The following is a 21,856-nucleotide window of genomic DNA, read 5'->3' as shown; positions in this document are numbered from 1 at the left end:
AAATTTTAATATCAGAATTCCCACCAACTATGTTTAATTCACTCCCACATACAGGAAAATACTGATACATTGAATGATGTAATAAATGGTACAAACAAATGGTACAAACACAAATACAGAGATAGTGCCTGACAGTGAAATAATTCATAAGTCCCATTAACATTAGAGTAGCGTTGGGGCCTGGCTTATATTCAGCTACTTTGCATTACACATGCTCACTGCATAGGGTTACAACATAATCATCATCTTAATTCAAAGTGTTAGGCCTCTTTAAACTGTTATGGTCTCATCGAGAAGTTCTCCTGCCATCTTTTCACTGTTCAACCTAGTGATCTTACTCCGTCAGAGTGGTAGGGTACAATGGATTCTGGTGTTCTCTTGGAGCTCATTTGTCATAGATGTTTTCTGCAGTTGTTTTTATAATACTGGATATAATGTTGATATGTTCCATTTTAAGTTCCTTCAACACATCTTCATTCCTTTTGTGATACCATTTGGTGTAACAAGCTGTTCATCTCAAGAAACTCATTTCACAGGTTGTTAACTTTTCGCGTATTTTGCCTTCATTGTCCAGGCTTCACTGTCATAGCACAGTGTAGGTCTTGTCAAGAATTAATAAGATTTATTATGTTGTGCTTTTTGACTAGGGAAGGTTTCATTACATTATTAATGACTCCCATAGTTTTTGTATACCTGGTCTCTATCTTCCAGAAAGGATAGTTTATAACCTAAATGTTTCTGTTTCTAAAATTTTATTTTTTAAGCAGATTTTACTTTGTACTGGGTATTTCCTGCAGAAGACATAATGTGTTTTTTTGGCATTTATGTCCATGTTGTATTTCTCTGACATAATTTGCCAATTGCGTACATAAGGCTGCAGGTCATCCTCTGAAGATGCTACAAGACCTGAATTATCTGCAAAAAGTAAAGCGCCTAGATTTGTGTCTCGGGAAGTCTCGAGGCATGTCTCCACTCTTGGATGATTTTATTCATATAATAAATAGGAGTGGTGAAAGGCCACATCCCCGCCTTATTCCTGCATGCATTCTGCCCCAATCTCTTAATTTATCCTCTTTCTTGCCATTGATTAAATTTTTTTGAATGTATTTTCGATAGGTCACTGGGAAACATGATCATCTGCCAGAATCTGTAATAGTTTGCTTCTACTGACTTTATCAAAAGCTTTTTTGAAGCTGATGAAGACAATGTGTGTTTCTAAATGAATTTTCTATGTTTTTTTTCCACTAGTAATTTCAATGAAAAATAACAATCACAGCACAATCTTTCTTTTTGAAAGCCATTCTGCTCATCACTCATGATGGGTTTCTAGTGTCTGTACAATTTATGTTTGATGGCGATGGCAAAAATTTTATATGGCTAGCGCAATACGCTTATTCCTCTGCAGTTATCACAGTTCTTCAGGATTTCGTTTTTTGAAGATACTTCACTAAACTCTTATTATTAAAATGAGTGTGAACACTCTTGCTCCCAAGTTTTACAAATGCGTACAGTTCCACTAACACACTCAAAATACCTCTCCTTCTTCCCTCTCAAGTTGCGTTCTTGTTTCAAATGCTTGGTTCAAAATGGTTCAAATGGCTCTGAGCACTATGGGACTTAACTTCTGAGGTCATCAGTCCCCTAGAACTTATAACTACTTAAACCTAACTAACCTAAGTACATCACACACATCCATGCCCGAGGCAAGATTCAAACCTATGACCGTAGTGGTTGCGCAGTTCCAGACTGTTACGCCTAGAACCGCTCGGCCACCCCGGCCGGCCAAATGCTTGGGCTACTACCTTTTTTTTATAAAGTTTAACTGAGTATATCAGAACTTGTAAAAATATGTAAGGCTTATCAACTGGTTTTATGTATCTAATGAAAGATTTATCAAGATGCACAAATAAATCATTTAGCTCAATACGACTAATTTTTTCCCATGAAACCTACCTGTTTACTGAAACTTTCACAGTATGCTGCACAATCATTAACCCTAAGGAACTGTGCAACATCGCACACATCCCACTGAGCAGGTGCCAGCTCACCAGGCTCGGAGGGACTATTTGCATCAACCAACCGTGGAATAAGTTTTGTGCTTGAACTTGTGGTCTGAAAACAAAGTCAATTACAATTAATTCCTAAATCAACAAATTAATAAATACTGATGTTAACACTACAAATAATCTGGGTACTATGCAGTAGGCAATGGGAAATAGAGCACAAAAACTGAATACATAAGAATATCTTTAAACGAATCAAACAAGTCCAAAGGAGGTGGGAGTAATAGATGGGAATAACAGACACACAATTTCAATCTAAAGGATGTACTATATTTCCCCAGTATAGAATAACCTCCCTTTTATTATAAGGTGCCTTGAGCAAATTTTAACACGTTCTAAATAATCAAAATTACAAACTGTTTTACTGAAATAAAGCACCTGCCTAAAAAGCTAACATTGCACCTATTCTATACTGATACCATTGATTGATTTCTGCATTTTTACAGTACAAGGAGAAATAATATAACAAAAAGAGATGGTTTACATTAATTTTTATCTTCACTTTCTTTTTTTTTTTTACTCTCTACTGCAGTCATCCATGGTATAATTATTTTTAACCACCACCACCACCCCCATTTCCTTCCTTTGTAAGCCAACTGACATTTCTTTCTACCTGACACTCCTGAGTCATCATAGCATTAGTAATGCAGCATTTTTTGAATCCTTTCTCAACAGAGTCATTCCAAATTCTGCCCCAGGCAGTAAGGATATGCCGGCCCATTGAGTGTATTAAGGGTTTCTTCAAACTTCCCCCTCTGGAGTGAGGACATGGTTTCCTTGTACGAGAAACCCACTGTAAAGCTCACAGTAAGTCATAAAAAAGGTCTACTTCCAACAACATCCATTATCTGAAGTTGTAGGGTTGTGCTAATAGGAATTATCATTAGCTCTGTTGTTTTTTCTATCAGGCCCTTATTCCCAGGTGCAGTGTCCTCTGAAAGAATCCAGCATCAACATTTTCCTTCTGTCTAGCAGAGGCAACTGGTATTCTGTTACAAACACCGAGATATACCCGACTCTTACATGGTCTGTATTTTATGGCAATAGTGCTGCCGACAACCCTGTGGCTGCAATACATGGCAATTGTGCAATATGGCTGGGCAGTACTGCTAATGTTGCAAGCTGTTCCAGGTGGTTGCAGAGGAGATGCTGGTGTCTCCACCAAGGGTGGAGGATATATCATATTGCAGGGCAATCTGTCTCTCTGCCCTTGCCTGTAGCTTCCCTCTCGCTCTCACCTAATGTTTCCTATGTCTCTCACCGACAGCACTGCATTCACATAATATCGTTTCCACTTCGTTTGGAAATTTGCGCTTCACCTGTTTTGTTAGTCATTTGTTGTTGGTAACTTCTTGTGTTCAGCAATGTAAAAGAGGACAATGAGAAAACAATAATATAAATTTCGTAAATGTGATTCATCTATGACCTAAGATTTGGGATGTTGAAAGTAATACATACAAAGATCGCAATATCAAAAAGTAAAGTTGGTAAGTAGTTGCCAATGAGCTTGAAATCACACTTGATGAACCATACAAAAAATTCTGAAGCCCCGAACCTATGCTAAATGCAAGACAAAAAAGTTGCATATGAAGAGTGTGCCTCTACTTCCACATGTTTTGAATTTGATACAATGAGTCTCTTACTATCTTCAGACAAGTTTGAAGCAGGAACTGATAGTTTAAAAAGTAATGTGTACTGGTGAACAAAAATAAAATGAAAATAAAAAATTGTATTCTTACTTCAGACTTGCCTTAATGAAATTCTTCGGTCATGCCAAAACATTGTATACATCTGGTACCAAGAGGCTCACTGATGAACAGTTCACTTTAAAGAGGTACATTAAACTTCTGTACAAATGACGAATGGACCAGTAGTTAAAAACTGAAAAGTGAGTGCAACATAAACACTCTCATATTTGTATCAGCTTTAGCAATTCTCATAAGAATTGTTTGTACAAGATACTCAAAACTTTGTTCCAACAGTCTGGAAAAAGTGAGTACCCAGCAACAATTCACAAGACAAATTTTCTGAAACTTTCTGCTTATTTAAAAAAGAATGCACCTACAAAAGACTGATTTCTCCTGGTATTTCTAATGTTATCCCTTGCGTGATGTAAAAGTAGGAGTGCAGCACTCACTTGTAGTAGGTTTGTTTGTCCATGTTGTCTTGTAAATGTATAGTCCCAAACACTGCTGGGCTACAGCAGCCAGTAATGTTGTCACAGATGTGGCTGCAATACATATGGCCACAATGTTGCCGGACAACATTGTCTGCAATATGCAACTTTTATGGCCTATGTAAATGTACCTTTATAGCCCAGTAATTCGACTGTGGCACGTCACTGTATCAATTTGTCCATTATGGTGCACGAGAATGTTGAAATTCTAAGAGTCAGCTTCATAATTCTGGATCTCTATGTTGAAAGAAGCAGTCATAATTTGTTTGGTGAAGAATTTAATTAACAAAGATAGTGATTTCAACCTAGACAAATTATGAAACCCAGCACTTTCTTTAATAAACTGTCAAAGACGTTGCTACAAAGCATCTAATAATTACACACCAATATCCCACCATGGGTTGCCTGTGTAGAGAGAGATTCAATTCATGCGCACTCTTCGTGAGCATCAGTTGGCTCACTTTGAAGATGGCCAGAAGATATACTGCTGAAATATCAGAAAAGAAGAAATCAAGTTTATGCGGCTGAATGGGTGAAATTTAAGGGATGAACTTGCAACAAATCTAGCATCAGGCCGTCAGTCATCCATTCCTTTTCTTGGAATCTACAGATAAGTTCCAGGAGCCAGTTTTTCTTTTGGTGTCTTTCCCCTGCAAAGAATCACATATGTGGGGAGCTTCTTTCCATCTGATAGTACATCCAGCATTACTGTTATTCTGGCATTTTCTCTGCCGGAACTTCTTATAGGGCCACTTTTAACGCTCTTCACATCAACATCATTTGACAGCACAGTAAAATAATAATAATAATAATAATAATAATAATAATAATAATAATAATAATAATAAACCCCGTGGAGGCCCGGAAAAAGAATAGGCCTTCGGTATGTTCTGCCAGTCATAAAAGGCGACGAAAAGAACAAACCACTAATAGGGCTAACCCCCCTTTTAGTGTGACTAGTTGGTCCAGGACAGAACTAATGAAGCCTCAGACAAGCTCTGTCACGGTCGGGGACGACGCTTGAACCCTATGCCCGTCCACAATGGTAACAACACTGCTAGCCACACAGAAAATGATTTAAGCCCAAATAGAAGTGTTTTGCAGGATATGCTTCCTGCAACCACTCTAGAAGGAAAACAAAGGCAGAAGATGGGATGGTCAGATGAAGTTAACTGACACCTCATGTTCTGTTATTACCAAGCAACAAACTTAGGAACCAACACAACTGGATACAGATCACAAGTATACACAAAATTTATTACCAGATAACCAGAATTAAAATTTTTAACAGAACAACGACTAGCTGATCAGATCTGTGTAATAATCAAAAATAACAGGATACCCCAGTCAGAATTAGAAAACATCAAACAACAAGCACAACAAATACTGGAACAAAATGATGTGCAATCAGAAGAAGAAGAAGAAGAAGAAGAAGAAAATACAGTAATGGACTCAAACATCCCAGCATAGTCAAGGGAAAACACACTAAACAAGAAGATTACATATTGGATAACCACAGCGACTGCATTGAAGTGATGGAAAAAACAGATGCCTATAAATACCTAGGATACAGACAAAAGATAGGAATAGATAATACAAATATTAAAGAAGAACTAAAAGAAAAATATAGACAAAGACTAACAAAAATACTGAAAACAGAATTGACAGCAAGAATCAAGACAAAAGCTATAAATACTTATGCTATACCAATATTGACCTACTCATTTGGAGTAGTGAAATGGAGTAACACAGACGTAGAAGCATTCAATACAATTACACGATCACAATGCCACAAATATAGAATACATCACATACATTCAGCAACAGAAAGATTCACATTAAGCAGAAAGGAAGGAGGAAGGGGATTTATCGACATAAAAAAACCTACATTATGGACAGGAAGACAATTTAAGAAAATTCTTTATAGAACGAGCAGAAACTAGCAAAATACACAAAGCAATCACTCATATAAATACATCGGCTGCACCACTGCAATTTCATAACCACTTCTACAACCCGTTAGATCACATAACATCAACAGACACGAAGAAAGTAAATTGGAGAAAGAAAACACTACATGGCAAGCACCCGTATCATCTAACACAGCCACACATCGGTCAAGACGCATCCAACACATGGCTAAGAAAAGGCAATATATACAGTGAGACGGAAGGATTCATGATTGCAATACATGATCAAACAATAAACACCAGATATTACAGCAAGCATATTATTAAAGATCCCAATACCACAACAGATAAATGCAGACTTTACAAACAACATAACAAGCGGATGTACAATACTAGCAAATACAGAATACCCCAGGAGACATGACAATGTAGCAAAAATAATACATCAACAACTTGCCATACAACATAAACTAATAAAACAACATGTTCCCACATACAAGTATGCACCACAAAGTGTACTGGAGAATGATGAATACAAATTATACTGGAACAGAACCATTATAACAGATAAAACACCACCACATAACAAACCTGACATCATACGCACCAATAAAAAGAAGAAATTAACACCACTAATCGAAATATCCATACCCAATACAACAAATATACAGAAGAAAACAGGAGAAAAAATTGAAAAATACATCCAACTGGCTGAGGAAGTCAAGGACATGTGGAATCAGGATAAAGTTGACATTATACCAATTATACTATCAACTAAAGGAGTCATACCACACAATATCCACCAGTACATCAACACAATACAGCTACATTCAAACTTGTATATACAACTACAGAAATCTGTAATTATTGATACATGTTCAATTACCCAATAGTTCCTAAATGCAATGTAACATGTACCATACAGTTAAAAGGAAGTCACGCTTGATCAAGGTCCGTGTCACTTTCCATTTTTAACCAGACCTAAGGTCTGAGAAAGGAAAGAAGATGATAATAATAATAATAATAATAATTAATAATAATAATTGCAACCAGCTTTTGTCATATGCCATGGAAATTCACTGAGCTAGTGGTGTTCTGCTTTACAACACAAGCCCAGCCCTCTTCATCATCCTCATACGCCACCCAGTACTTGCTTTGAATTCTGCAATGTATGCAGTTGGAAAATTAACTTAAAAGTTAATGTCACATTGTCTGTGTGAACAAATTGTTGCTGTGAACTCTTATATCCATGTTTCTTAATAGAGTCATGGTTGTAATTGGCATCCATTATCAATTGCTGCAATTTACAGTTCTTACAGCACTGATAACATAAGCAAGCTCAATGACAACAATTGCCTCTCAGCATCATCTCTGCTCCCCACAGATGAATTGCAAGAAATTGTATAGCTCTGTATCAACACTGTAGCCTTGAAACTCAACACTGCCGTAAACAGTAGCAGCATTAGTGACATTGTCAAAGCTCACGTTTCACTTGTTATGTTGCATTTCAAGTGTTCTGTGTGAACATATTTCTGTTAGCAATAATTTACCACTAATCTATAGTATCGGTGCTACTATCAGTCACAACAATATGTTTCTAATACTCACAATGAGAAGTGAAATGAGGCAATGTATTTCCATACTTGTGCAACAACGAAATTTATAGTAGTGACCTGCATAGATTCCACTCCTGCGATTCAGGTGCCTAGTTGTACTGTGCACCACAAAAGTCTGAAGATGCTAGCACTGGCAGAGCCTCTCTGCAGTACACACTACCGGACTGCCGACGGCTTACAGAGTTGCGCCTGGCCAGCCTTGCTCTCAGTCATATGCTGACATTCTGCCTATGTTTATCGGATCAGCAGTGAATCCACTCCGTGTCTTCTTGTACAAGTATTCTACAGATAATAAAATGTTTTGTCTGTTATTATCTGTGTGTTCTTGTTGTTAGAACACATTGGTGATGAGTAGGGTTGTTATCCCAAGTGTTTCGTTGTGCAGTTGGTTTTCATATTTTGTTGTGATGTGGAGCCTATGCTTCAAATGTTGGCACATCAACACATGGAACTTCTTACAGTCATGCAACAGTCTGTGCCGTCACTGGTGCCGCCCCCCCCCCCCCCCCCCCCCCCATCCCACTCCATCTCCTGCTATGTTTCCTCCTTCGTTCCCACTTTCTGATGAGGTAGCAGAAGACTGAGAAGTGTACAATCACCACCTACTGCACCATTTTTGTGCCTTCCATGCCAAAGATGTGGACATATGTTTTTGTCATGGATTTCTCCCACCTTGTATCAGGTGTTGCAGCAGTTGGCCCCATCGCACAAACCTTTCTTGTTGTCATTTGACAATTCATACTCATTGCTGCCTTCCTATTATCACCACCCCAAGCATGTCATGGCCGCTAGGGTTGAGTTCTACCAATGTGAGAAGCAGTCTCATCAGTCTTAATCGTGCCTGGGCCACTGACCCTCCTCAGTCTTAATCTTAAGTGCCATTTTTGTCACGGGCAAGTCAAAATAGTTGTATGTGGACTTTGCAGTTCACATTGTTATCGTCCATTCTGCTCCAGATAAGGAAGTCCCACAATGGGCCCTCAAATTAAAAAATCCTTCCCTCAAAGAGGTTTTGTCCATTACCCACTAGTACGAGGTTTCACACACCACTGATCGCCAGCTGGAAGCCGGGTGTGACATTGTGGCAGTACAGTGTGATCTGACTGCATCCATTGTATCCAGGGATGATGACATTGCTCGTAGCATACGAGGGTTGTTTCAAAAGTAAGGTTCCCAACTCTGTACCCTTATCGTGCATGGTGCAATGCGAAATCTGCCAACACCACTGTGTTTGCGAGATCTTTGCAAGATCCCCCATCTCGAGTCCAACAACCAGCGTGGCTCTGCAACAATCAGTACTGGCCTGACAGCCATAAGCGATGGGGCCCGTCATCCCCGTCACCGCCAGGTGTGAAATTCGTGTGGTCATTTGATTTTTGCACCCAAGAAAGTTAGCACCTGTAGAAATTCATCGGCAGTTGAGTGAAGTGTATGGGGAAATGGGTATAAGCATTCAACACGTCTGCAAATGGTGTAGGGAGTTTGCCAACGGCCGTAAGGACATCCACGCCGAACAACGAAGCGGGAGGCCGCCGATCTCCGACGAAGCTGTGGTGAAAGTTTAGCAAATCTTGCTCGAAGATCGGCGAATCACCATCTGGCAACTGGCTGCTCAAATTCCTGAGGCTTCTGAAGCTCCAATTGACAGGATATTGAATGAAAGGCTACGCTACCACAAGGTGTGCGCGTGCTGGCTGCTGCACGTTTTCAGGAGTCCACAAACAGCAGCACGTCGACTGTGCTTGAGAAGTTTTGGAGTGAATGCGACGAGAATAAGTGAGACTTCCTCGATTCCACTGTTATGGGGGATGAATTGTGGTGCCATTACGTTACTCCGGAAACAAAACAACAATTGCGCCAATGGAAACACACCAGATCACCATCACCAAAGAAGTTTAAGCAGCAGCTGTCAGCAGGAAAAATCATGGTATCGGTGTTTTGGGACCGTTGTAGTGTACTGCTCATTGATTTTATGCCTAGAGGGACCACTATAAACTCAAGAGGTTACTGCGAGACCTTGAAAAAGCTAAGACGGGCAATCCAAAATCGTCGTAGGGGAAAACTCAGCAAAGGCGTAAGGCTGCACCACGACAATGCCTGTCCACATGTGTTGCAACAAGTGAAGGAGTTAATCGACAAATTTGGTTGGGTGTCATTGACCACCCACCTTACAGCCCCAATTTGGCACCCAGCGATTTCCATCTGTTTCCGAAATTAAAGGAGCACCTAGGTGAGACAGAGAAGTTTCCAAGTTTCTCAACGGGTTGGCAGCAGACTTCTTTGAGGTGGGAATGCAAAAGTGGATTACTTGACAGAAAAAATGAATAGAAAAAAATGGGGACTATGTGGAAAAATATCTTAAAAGATCAACGTTTCCAATGGTGTAATCGTATTTTCAAATAAAAAATTCTTCGTGTCTAAAAAAAAATGTAGTAACCTTATTTCTGAAACAACCCTCGTACAAACAGCTTTAACAGGGATATGGATATTCAGAAAACATCAAAGTCAGGGCTGGTTCCTGATAGGGATTCCAACAAGCTTTTTATCAAGATTTTGGTTCTCTCACGACATGACTGGCGTGGCAGTTTCCCTGCTTCACGCTCAAACATATTCAAGCCTTGGCTCTCCCCACTGTTGCCAGTACACAGATACCTATGGGGATATGGTAAACAGCAAATTCCATTGCTTTGGCTATTCATGGCTGACCTTATTACCTATAGATCAGTGACTTGGTCTATTACTTTTACTGTCATCCCTCCCCAAATTTGCAAAACTATATAGAACAGATCATGTCCACTGTTCCATACTACCTGGAAGACACTGCTGTTACGGGACATACTACAAGCAACCACCTGCACAATCTCAGCACTCTTTGTCAAAAACTCCAGGCCATGGGTCTGTGTTGCAATTTGCTGAAGTCTAAATTTTCCCAATCATCTCTCGAGTATCTGTGCCACAACACATTACTACAGGTAGTCTAACCCCTGTTGAGTCTGGTCAGAGCATTAAGGACCTGCCGTGTCCTTTGTCACTGTAAGAACTGCTGGCTTTCCCATGGGATCCACCATTACACACCCTCTCTATCTATGTGTACACTAGTGTGCTTCCATCGTGTAGTCTCTGGCGTGTGACCAGGGCTTCGCCGCATCGAAGGACAGCCTCAGGTCAACACCGTATCTAGTTACTTTTGATTCTGACAAACCATAGAATGTCTTCACTTCTTCTTCATTAACATACTAGAAGTACCAGAGAACCAATTGAATAAATGCCTTGCAGTACGACATGGGAGAATCCTCGCCCATCAGAATGCGGACGACTCAGAGCACCCACTGGCTTTTGCATTGAAAATTCACAGTCCAGCACAGGTCCACTACTCTCGGGTTGAGAAAGAAGTGGTCATTAAATTTCATGTTTTCTTGTATGGTACTAAATTCCAATTCATTATGGACCATACACCGTTAGTTTTGTTATTTAGTCCACCCACCTGGGTCCTGGATAAGGCATCCCACAGGTTGCAGCTGTGGACCTTGTTCATTTTCGCTGTGGACCTGGTTCATTTTCGCCCCAATGGGTACCATATCAACAAGGATGCATTATCCTGGGTGTTTGTCAGCCCAGACGCCAATTTTGATTGAGAGGAGGTTATGTGTTTTCATTAGGACATCACAAGCAGGTCACCCACCTCATCCAACAGGTTAACCAACTCATGCTCCATCTGTGCTTCCAATCTGCTTCGTAACTACTTTTGTAGTGACCTGCGCAGATTCCACACCCACAATCTGGGGGCGCCATTGTATAGTGCACTATAGAAATCAAAAGACGCTAGCATTGGCAGGGACTGCCACTTCTGGATGTATGTACAGCCTCTCCACAAGGCACTCTACTGACTGGCTGATGGCTTATAGGGGCGGGTCTGGCCAACCTCGCCCTCAGCCATAGTTGACATTGGGCCCATATTTATCAGACTACGTGGTAAATGTCTTCTTGTACAAGTAATCTAGAAGTAATAAAGTGCTGTATCTGTTATTGTCTGTGTGTTCTTATGGACAGAACATTTATAATCTTGATTGTCACACACATTCGGCTGTTTCTTCTGAATATGGTGCTGTTTCTGAGGTTACGGTTACAGCCAGCTGTTCCTTTTCTGAATACAGTGAGGATCTCACTTCTGTACTGGCGTGACAATGTGACAGCATTCCTTCATCTCTTGCTTCCAAACATATTGTCTTCCTGCTGCTCTCTCGCTGGCTGCATAGAAGCAGCAAATCTGTATCTCGGCCTCCACCCTATGTTTCCCCCATCTGCCAGATCATTCCACAACTTTACCCTTATAAGATGCCATCATAATAAAATCCACATGCATGGTCAGTGTTTATACATTTTCAGAAAGGAAGTTCATAGTCATCACCTCTACATACATTATCAGAACAATTACAGTCTATTTTATAAATCTTTTTGCCCCTTCCATTCATTTAAGTTTCTGTTGTATCTGGAGATTATCCCTTCCTTTTACTAGTCAGTGCTTTTATCAATTTTGTGAAAGTACTTTTAGAGTAAAATAACACAATTTGAAAGTGAGGTCCTTTTTATCTTAAGATTCAGATTTCCGTATTTTGAATTCTGGCATATACTTACTAAAACAAACTCTCTCATAAGATGATTCCACATTTTGAAGTCTTCTTGCATATTATTACAATTGCAACACCAGAACTCAATAAAGGCTGGATAAAAAAGTACTGCACAATAACTACGTCCCCTCACTGTGTTATGGTGGCTAAGAAGCCTCAAATTTTACAACTCTGGCATAACGATGCAGAACAGCCTTCACATCAGCAGCAGCAGACATAGTAATGGTCAATGATTTATAGGGGTTATAACTGTTACCAACACACAAGGAGCAATGAGTTTCACATTTTTATTTTCTAGGTGAAATATCCAGTATATGTTGAATACAGAATTAGATCTTCTGAGTGTAAATGAAAGGCTACATGGGCTGTAGTAGCATCTGCATGTTGCATATATTCTTCCCTGCAGACTATGTCAACTTCATTGATGAACGAAGTATGACAATGCCAACAAATGTTTGAAATTGGGCATGTGATTTCAAACAACTACAGGATTCATCTGCAAACCTTATAAGAGATGTTTCATATTTTGCACAATGCAGTTTACAATACTGATTATGAGCAACAGAACTTCACTGAAGTCGCTGTCTGCTGGGTGGCAAAGAACCTGGCAGATGAGTACAACCGCAAGGGGATTATTGCACGACTTGACCACTTTGAGTGTAACAAAGTGGAAGAAGAAGAAGAGCATAGAGGCTTTTGAAATGCGGTGCTACAGAAGAATGTTGAAGATCAGGTTGGTAGACCGGGATAACCAGTGAAGATCTACTGTACAAAATTGGAGGAAATAGTGCTAGTGACACACGCTGACTAAAAGAAAGGAAATGGATACATCTCAAGGAATAGTTCAACTGAAAATGGAAAGAACTGAGCAGGTTAAAAATTATTCAGGGACATCAAGATTCAAATGCAATAAGCAGGTCTGAATTTATGCAAGTTCCTGTTATGCAGAAGCGAAAACAGTTATGTGGAGAACTGTGTTAAACCAGTCTTTGTACAACATTCTTATTTTTTCCAATATATTTATATATTGTTAAACAATTTCCAAGTACTATTTTTCAATTCGTTCTTGTGCCTAATTCTAAATTCGATATCAGAAAAGAACATAAAACCAAATAAAAATAAAATGTGTTTCATCTTTATGAACAGTAGTTCTAATTTTTATGTATCGAATACTTACACTGACGTATGACGTGGAACGTGGATGATTCTGGCCTCCGCTGGGTGCCATAGGCACTGGCTGCCTTGGCTCAGAAGGCACAGGGAGTGACTGGTCAGGACCTGCAGGCTCTTGTGCAGTTTCTGGTTCCCGTGATAATGATGCTCCTTCACCTAGAAGGAAACACAGTCATCACATAATAGAGCAAGAAATACAAACAAAGCTTTCACAATTTTTGTTATAAATTATCACTATCAAAGTATTTTATAATGCTACACTGGTCACTAATGTAAAAGGCATGAAAACTATCACTACTGCAATGCAAGTTAATAATAGCACACTTTACATACGAAGGGTCCCCCCTGCCCCCTCCCCCATGACACACTAATCAACATCTTATTTTTGTGATGAGTAGCTGTCTTGTGACAACACCAATGTTTGTTCAGAAGATATAAATACAAAAACTAATTTATCTTGTGCTCCGATTCCTTCACGCAAACTTTTCTCCTCACAGACAAAGCATGATAAAATTAAAATTCACTGTTACCTAGGTAATTGCCCTGGACCTGTGTTTGTTTCTCAATCTGCTCCTAATGATGCGTCCCTTGAAATGTGACTTTGTATACACAGACAAAAATTGAATGTGTATCCAGTCATATGCTTCATATCTTTATCACACACAAAAAGTAATACCTTACATTATAATTTGTGACTGCAAAATTACCTACTTATATTAACACTAAATGATCTATATAAGGTTAATCAGGTGATATGCTTCAGTCTACAATGGACACTGCTTTCAAAACATTTGCGTGACCCATCCTAGAATATTGTGGGACCCATACCAAACAGGATTAAAAGAGCACATTTAATGCATATGAAGGACAACAGCATGAAACGACACAGGTTCATTTCACTCATGGGCAAATGTTATGGAAAAGATGAAAAACCGTAATCAGCTTATGCTTTAAGACAGACGTAAACTACCATGTGAAGCCTATTTACAAAGTTTCAACAAGTAGTATTAAATGAAGAATCTGGAAACTTATTACAGCACCCTATGCACCACTCTTAAAGCAACAGTGTGTAGTATTTCAATTTTACTCTCTAATGACCTCAATGTCGAGGGGACGTTAAACTCAATCAATTTTGCAGCCATTCCACTGAGTATTATGCTGCCTTCACAATATGTAGTACAGCAGTTAATGTTATTTTGTTTCAATAAATGATTAACAATTTCGTTACACTAAGTATATTAAGCAAATGTGTACGTTTATCTGTGTGTTTCACGTTTCACATGGACCCCTGATGTCAGTGGAGGAGTCTTCTGGTGCTGTTTGCCGATGTTGAAGTGTCAGACCAACTTACAGCCAAGCTGATAGCAAATCATCACAGGAAGATGCTTCCAGCTGTGTCAAAACACCACTGACAATTATTATAAAAATTAAATAAATGCCTACATCTACATCTATATACATAGTCCTCAAGCCAACATATGGTGCAGGATGGATGGTACCATGCACCACCTTTAGTCATCTCCTTTTCCGTTCCACTCACAAATAAAGTGAGAGGGAAAAAATGACTGTCTACATGTCTCTGTACGAGACCCAATTTCATGTATTTTATCTTCATGATCCTTATGCAAAGTGTATGCTGGCGGCAATAGAATCATTCTGCAGTTAAGTCTCAAATGGCGGTTCTCTAAATTTTTTCAATCGTGCTCCTCGAAAAAAACATTGCCTTCCCTCCAAGCGTTCCCATTTGAGTTCCTGAAGCATCTCTGTAGCACTTGTGTGTTGTCTGAACCTATCAGTAACACATCTAGCAGCCCACCTCAGAATTGCTTCAATGTCTTCCTTGAATACAATCTGGTACAGATCCCAAACACTGTAGCAGTTCCCTCTACAGACGAACCACACTTCCCCAAAATTCTTCCAATAAATATAAGTCACCTATTCACCTTCTCTACCACAATCCTCAATCCTCACATGTTACCTCCATTTCATATCACTTTGCAACAATACAGCCATATATTTAAATAATGTGACATAATCAAGCAGGACAAAAAATGTTCAAATGTGTGTGAAATCTTATGGGACTTAATTGCTAAGGTCATCAGTCCCTAAGCTTACACACTACTTAACCTAAATTATTCTAATGACAAACACACACATACATATGCCCGAGGGAGAACTCGAACCTCTGTGCCAGGACCAGCCGCAAGCAGGACACTATTAATGTTGTATCTGAACACTAAGGATTTGTTTTTCCTACTGATATGTATTAACTTACTTTTTTTTACATTTAGAGCCAGCTGACATTCATCATACCAACTAGAAATTTAGATCACACCACCTAGAAATGTTGTCTAAGTTATCTTGTATCCTCCTAGTCACCCAACCGCAACAGCTTCCTGTAGACCACAGCACCATCAACAAACAGCTGCGGACTGCTGCCCACCCTGTTTACACGATCATTTACATATACAGAAAATAACAGTGATCCTACCCCACTTCCCTGGGCACTCCTGATGATAACCTTGTTTCTGCCGTCAAGCAGAACATATTGGGTTCCATTACCTGAAAGTCTTAGAGACACTAGCATATTTGGGAACTTATTCCACATGTTCGTACCTCTGTTAACAGTCTGCAGTAGAGCATTGTGTCAAATGCTTTTTGGAAATCTAGAAAAATGGAATATGTCTGTTGTCCTTCATGCATAGTTTGCAGTACATCATGTGAAAAAAAGGGCAAGCTGACTTTTGCAGGAGTGATGCTTTCTAAAACTGAGCTGATTCACGGACATAAGCTTCTCAGTCTCAGGACAATTTATTATATTGAAACTAAGAACTTGCCTTTCAATATATCCTCTCTTCCCGTTACCCACCTGGCCTCAACCTCCGCTAATTTTAAGTTGCCGCCCCTCGTACATCACTTGTCACTCAACAACATCTTTGCCTCTGTACTTCCGCCTCGACTGACATCTCCGCCCAAACTCTTTGCCTTTACATATGTCTGCTTGTGTTTGTATATGTGCGGATGGATGTGTGTGCGCGCGAGTGTATACCTGTTCCTTTTCCCCCTTAAGGTAGGTCTTTCCGCTCCCGGGATTGTAATGACTCCTTACCCTCTCCCTTAAAACCCACATCCTTTCGTCTTTCCCTCTTCTTCCCTCTTTCCTGATGAAGCAACCGAGGGGTTGCGAAAGCTTGATATTTGTGTGTGTGTGTGTGTTTGTGTGTTTTTTATTGTGTCTATCTACCAGCACTTTCCCGCTTGGTAAGTCACAGCATCTTTTTATATGCTGTTACCACAGAATGTCCCCTAGTGCCCCTAACAGTGGGGGTGGATCGGGAACAGGGTGCCATGGAAAAATACGGATAACTCTAGATTGTCGCCGGCTGGAGTGGCTGAGCGGTTCTAGGCGTTACAGTCTACAACCGCGCGATCGCTACGGTCGTAGGTTTGAATCCTGCCTCAGGCATGGATGTGTGTGATGTCCTTAGGTTAGTTATGTTTAAGTAGTTCTAAGTTCTAGGGGACTGATGACCTCAGATGTTAAGTCCTATAGTGCTCTGAGCCATGTGAATAATTTCTAGATTTTCTGGAGCAATTTCATCTTAAGATGGCATACATATGACATAAGATACAAATATGTGGAGGGATGCTCACTTGACACCTACATCCAAAGGGATGGAATGCAAAAATTAGCTAAAACAGGTCATAATAGTGTTTAATCAACAGTTTTCTGTGTTGCTGTGGGGAGTACTCCAATGGCGCGTGAACTTTGCAGAACCACATGGAAATCCACAGGTATGACAAGAACTCTGCAATAGCATTTAGGAATAAATATGCAAGAAAACATTCTGACACACATTTGTATTCTGACATATGTGGATAAACAAGAAATACAACAATTCTGGTTAATCATCAACTAAGTTCTAAAAATATAGCTTGTACAGAGAAGCAAGTTACAATGGTGTTGGGGTCTCTAAATTAACCAAATTAACAAGAAGCAAACTCTGGTTGTAACTTGGCATTCTATGCAAATAATAGATAAATGTATACAGTTTTAAGAGCAACAATAATTCAAAGGGAAGATAAGCCATACCTGTAAGAGGATCGATTGAGAGTTTAGTAGCCTGTGCAGGTTCACGGAAAGGTAGACGATCCCTCTCTGGCATAGCAGAAGTTACTGCAGCAGGCATCGTCTGCATGTGTATCGGTGTAGACATCACTGTCGCTGCAGTTACAGGTGCAACTGCAGTTGAAGGCACAGGGTTGGAGGCTGAATGTTGTTGGGCAATGAGACCGATATCTGCTGAGAGTGTAGCAGGAGACGAGGTGGGACCTCTTCTCCCACCTGGAGGGCTGCCACCTGTCAATGAGCCCGCAGGAGATGTCTTCCCACCAGTAATGGCAGTACGTTTGTGTCTGCGTCTTGGCTTCTTCCTCACTCCTTTTGGGGTTTTACCTGCCCGTACGAAGAATGAATCCCTGAGAACTCAATTTACTGACTGTGTTACGCTTCTAAGTGTACTGAGTAGCTAATGTACAATTATACAACCAAAAAGAAGAATAAACAGTATACCAACCAAACTATAACATCAAAACAGAAGTACTAAATGTACTACTTCAAATGTGTGCATGTGCATCTTTCCATGGGACACAATGGCAACGAATTATTCATGTCATGATCACCAAGGACGGAAATCTGATGCGCTAAAACACTCCAGGGTGACATTAAACAAACTGAAGTACAATAATTCAAGGCAACTTATTTTTGCAATATCAAACAATGAAAAATTCAGTACGGAATGTAACAATATTGTGAGAAGAATAACTGTTACTCACAACATAGCGTAGATGGTGAGTCGCAGACAGGCACAACAAAATGACTGCCAGAAAGTGAGCTTTCGGCTAACAGGGCCTTCATTAGAAATAATATCTCTCTCTCTCTCTCTCTCTCTCTCTCTCTCTCTCTCTCACACACACACACACACACACACACACAAACACACACACTCAGTCTCTGGCTGTTGAGTTCAGATTGTTGTCATTATTTTTGCAATAAACGGATGAAACTACTGCAGACATATTCAAAATGAGAGATTCCACATCTATGTCAAAATTTTAATTTATCCTTCATTTCAGCTTCATATTTATTTTTATGATGACAGAGTAATGTGTAGTTCTGTATGGATATAATGGGTTTCTTACGCAACTACATACACATGAAAAAACATTAAATATTGACTGAGACTAGTCTTCATAGAAATATGCATCTGAGGTGGCGAAAAAAAAGGATAATACCAGTATAGTTAATATTCCTTCATTTAAGAAAAAAACAAATGTGAAATTAGGGAGAGATGTAGAATACTGTGCAGTGATACCAATTATGTGCAGACCACACACTCCACATCTTTCCCCTCGTTCACTGACAACATTGGGGTATGCACCACAAGAGGACACCAGTTTTTTGCCTCCGACTATCTTGAAAACTTATAGTTGAAAAACCATCAGTAGTGATTGATAACGCGATACTCAGTATTTGCTTCAAGTAACCCAAATGAACATGATGGTTAAATAGACTCGTCATACTTACACTGATAAAAGCAACACTATATGTTCTATGTACGTACACCCTAAGCACTTTTATTCACATTTGCTATGTTATTAGATGAGTGATGAGTGAGTGTATTATTTTACACTAGAAATTTTATTTCAGTCAATGTTCAAAAAACTGTTTGGTGGCTTTACCAGTCTTGACTGTCTAGTCATTGTCAATAGCCCATAAATATTGCATGGCCAGTGGCTGAGTCAAAACATGCTAGGAGTCAACTTTTCATTGTAGAGTGTACTGGAAGATTCCAACCATCAGCTAAGCAATATTTATGGGCTACTGACAATCACTAGACAGTTGAGACCAATATAGCTATTACACAGTTTTGTACACACTGATTGAAATAAACATTATATTGAAGCATGTTCCAAATTGATGTTCCAGAGTGATGTAATTGACTGGCACAGCACTTCAAACAGTGTACCTAGCTACTATGTACTGTTTGCCACCTGCATCCTTATGTGCACATCACTTTAATAAAAACTAAAACAGCAAGAAGAAAACTTCCGACATTGCTAAGAATTCAGGAATCAGTATATAAGGAAAAGCTCTCTAAATTAATTAAAAGGGTCTCTCAAGTGCAGTAGTCAAGCCTTTATTGGAAAGAAAATACTGAAAGTGAAGGGCACTAGTTTGTAATATCACTGTCTGCCTGGAGAAATTTGATGCATAATAAAATATAACTCAGTTAAACAGTTTGTTTTTTCAAAGATATGATTAATGAAGTTCAAATGAGAATGCACTTACAAAAACAAATATCAAAAAATTGAGGAAGTTTTTTTGATGACCTACTGGTAAAATGTGTGTGTTCTGTCTGACAGTCAATCCCTAAGGCATGAAAATTAAGCTTATTGGTATTATTACAAACTATTAAATGAAACTTGTCAAACAAAAGTAATTACCATACATGGAAAAAAATTACCATCTAAAAGAAATCGATGTTTGAGACTTAAGCTGAATGCCTGGCCAGTACTTTTAATCAGAATATCAGACTTCCTCATGATGTTTTCTATCCAGGGAACAACTTCAGCACACTTCATGGAGCAAATGAAACCTCTTTTCTACTACTAAGTCTCCCTTAGTTTTCCAGATTACAAAAACACTGTCTGTTAACAAATGAAAGACAAGTAGCTCTGGCAGACTGTGTATACAGTACAAAATCTTCTAAGGAAATGGTCCAATCTCACATGTTGAAACCTGCCCTGAATTTTTTTACATAGGATATATAAAGTTGAAAATTGCCAAATTCATAATAGTCCACGAGGCTGTAGAAATATATACCCCTGTCATAGCTGTAGCAGACAGTGCATACGTATAACGGCAGGCATATATCCTTGGTTGATGGCACGTTGGTAAACAGATAACACAGCACAATGTGGTCATAATCTGTAAAGCAAATTTCAGTCTTTGAAGATAGTTTTTCTGACACAGTTGTTCACAGTTACTCGTGAGAGTCATGCACTTTTACTGAAAGAGATTACAACAAGACTCAGTGCTCTGAATTACTAGGGATGAACACTACTGATTCCAAGGCTTCTTCAACCTGGTTCACCAGATTCAAGAGATTATATGAAAAGGAAGTAAATGTAGAGAGGAGATGTCATTAATAGGTAATACTATAGAGAAATTTGTAACTGATGTGAGAACAAAGCTTCCTGTTTTCCCCTAAAATGCTGTGTATAAAGCCAGTCAGTCAGGTTTCGTGTAAGAACTGCAGGCAAACTGTGCTTTATCATTCTGAGTGTAAACAAGACAGTCACTTGTGCAGTTGATGAACGCTAAGACACATTTGTATACAACAATCCCAGTATAAGTAGATTACAGTTTCCTCAGCTTAATATCTGACTTGAGGATAAAAAAAAGACTGTTTGACGGCAAAAACCTTGTAATCTGTGTACAATATCTGGAAAAATTTGAGATAATGATTTTCAATATTACATCTGAAACATCTTACCATATGAAGAAAATTGTTGGGTTTTTTGGACTCTTGGCCTGGGCACAATGATACCACCCAGAACTATTAGTATTACTCAGCATCTCAATAAGGGAGGGGGAAAAAATTAAATACATAAATTTAACAGTGTAAAGCATTTTTCAGAAAACTGTCAGACAATATAATTTCTGACAGCTATCTGTCATTTCAGGTTCATCAGCCGAATAGCACTGTTAAACTTCAGTCATTTTTGCATTGTCAAATTGTGCTGCAACATTTCATGAATTTGATGAAGTATGCCTGCATTGGTTATGCAGTACAATACTCAACTGTGGTTCTATATACATAAAATCAGTAATTACTGTGAGATGTGCCTGGTGCAAGGAAAATGTTTTTTTCCATCATCCACCAGACACTTCGCATTCTTGTGACGATTACAGGGAATAAAAAATGAAGTGTTTCATTGTTAGTAAAATATAAATCATTCAAAAATTATCGTAACAACTGTGCTACAAGAGCTGTTATAAAATCCGTAACGTCAACAAACTAAAGTCCTGATTTATGGAAGTTGTCTGAAATGTATCATCACACAATGCCTTGATTTTTTTCTGTGGCTAGTCACTTGTGTAAGAAATACATCTGGAATAGTTTATCTGCCAATATGGTCTGCAAGTTATTAAAAAATTAATGATTTGCGATATGTTTGGTATAATTTAAGAGCTTAAAATTCTCGTGCATGCACTTTGGACTTT

At 39.1% G+C, this 21,856-nt stretch overlaps 1 protein-coding gene across 5 annotated transcripts in view; it reads right to left on the bottom strand.

The window, feature by feature from the left end:
* Positions 1-21,856, bottom strand: part of LOC124802465 (polycomb protein Sfmbt) — a 297,351-nt gene that overhangs the window by 7,466 nt on the left and 268,029 nt on the right. For all 5 annotated transcript variants that reach the window (XM_047263252.1, XM_047263255.1, XM_047263253.1 and 2 more), the window contains 3 exons: positions 17,660-18,022; positions 13,571-13,722; positions 1,954-2,112 (listed from right to left, as the gene is read on the bottom strand). In XM_047263252.1, coding sequence (XP_047119208.1) covers positions 1,954-2,112; positions 13,571-13,722; positions 17,660-18,022 — 674 coding nt within the window. The remainder of the gene's footprint in view (positions 1-1,953; positions 2,113-13,570; positions 13,723-17,659; positions 18,023-21,856) is intronic.

This window comes from Schistocerca piceifrons, chromosome 6, assembly GCF_021461385.2.
Source record: "Schistocerca piceifrons isolate TAMUIC-IGC-003096 chromosome 6, iqSchPice1.1, whole genome shotgun sequence".
Classification (NCBI taxonomy): Eukaryota; Metazoa; Arthropoda; class Insecta; order Orthoptera; family Acrididae; genus Schistocerca; species Schistocerca piceifrons.
This window is presented reverse-complemented; position numbering and strand designations above follow the sequence as displayed.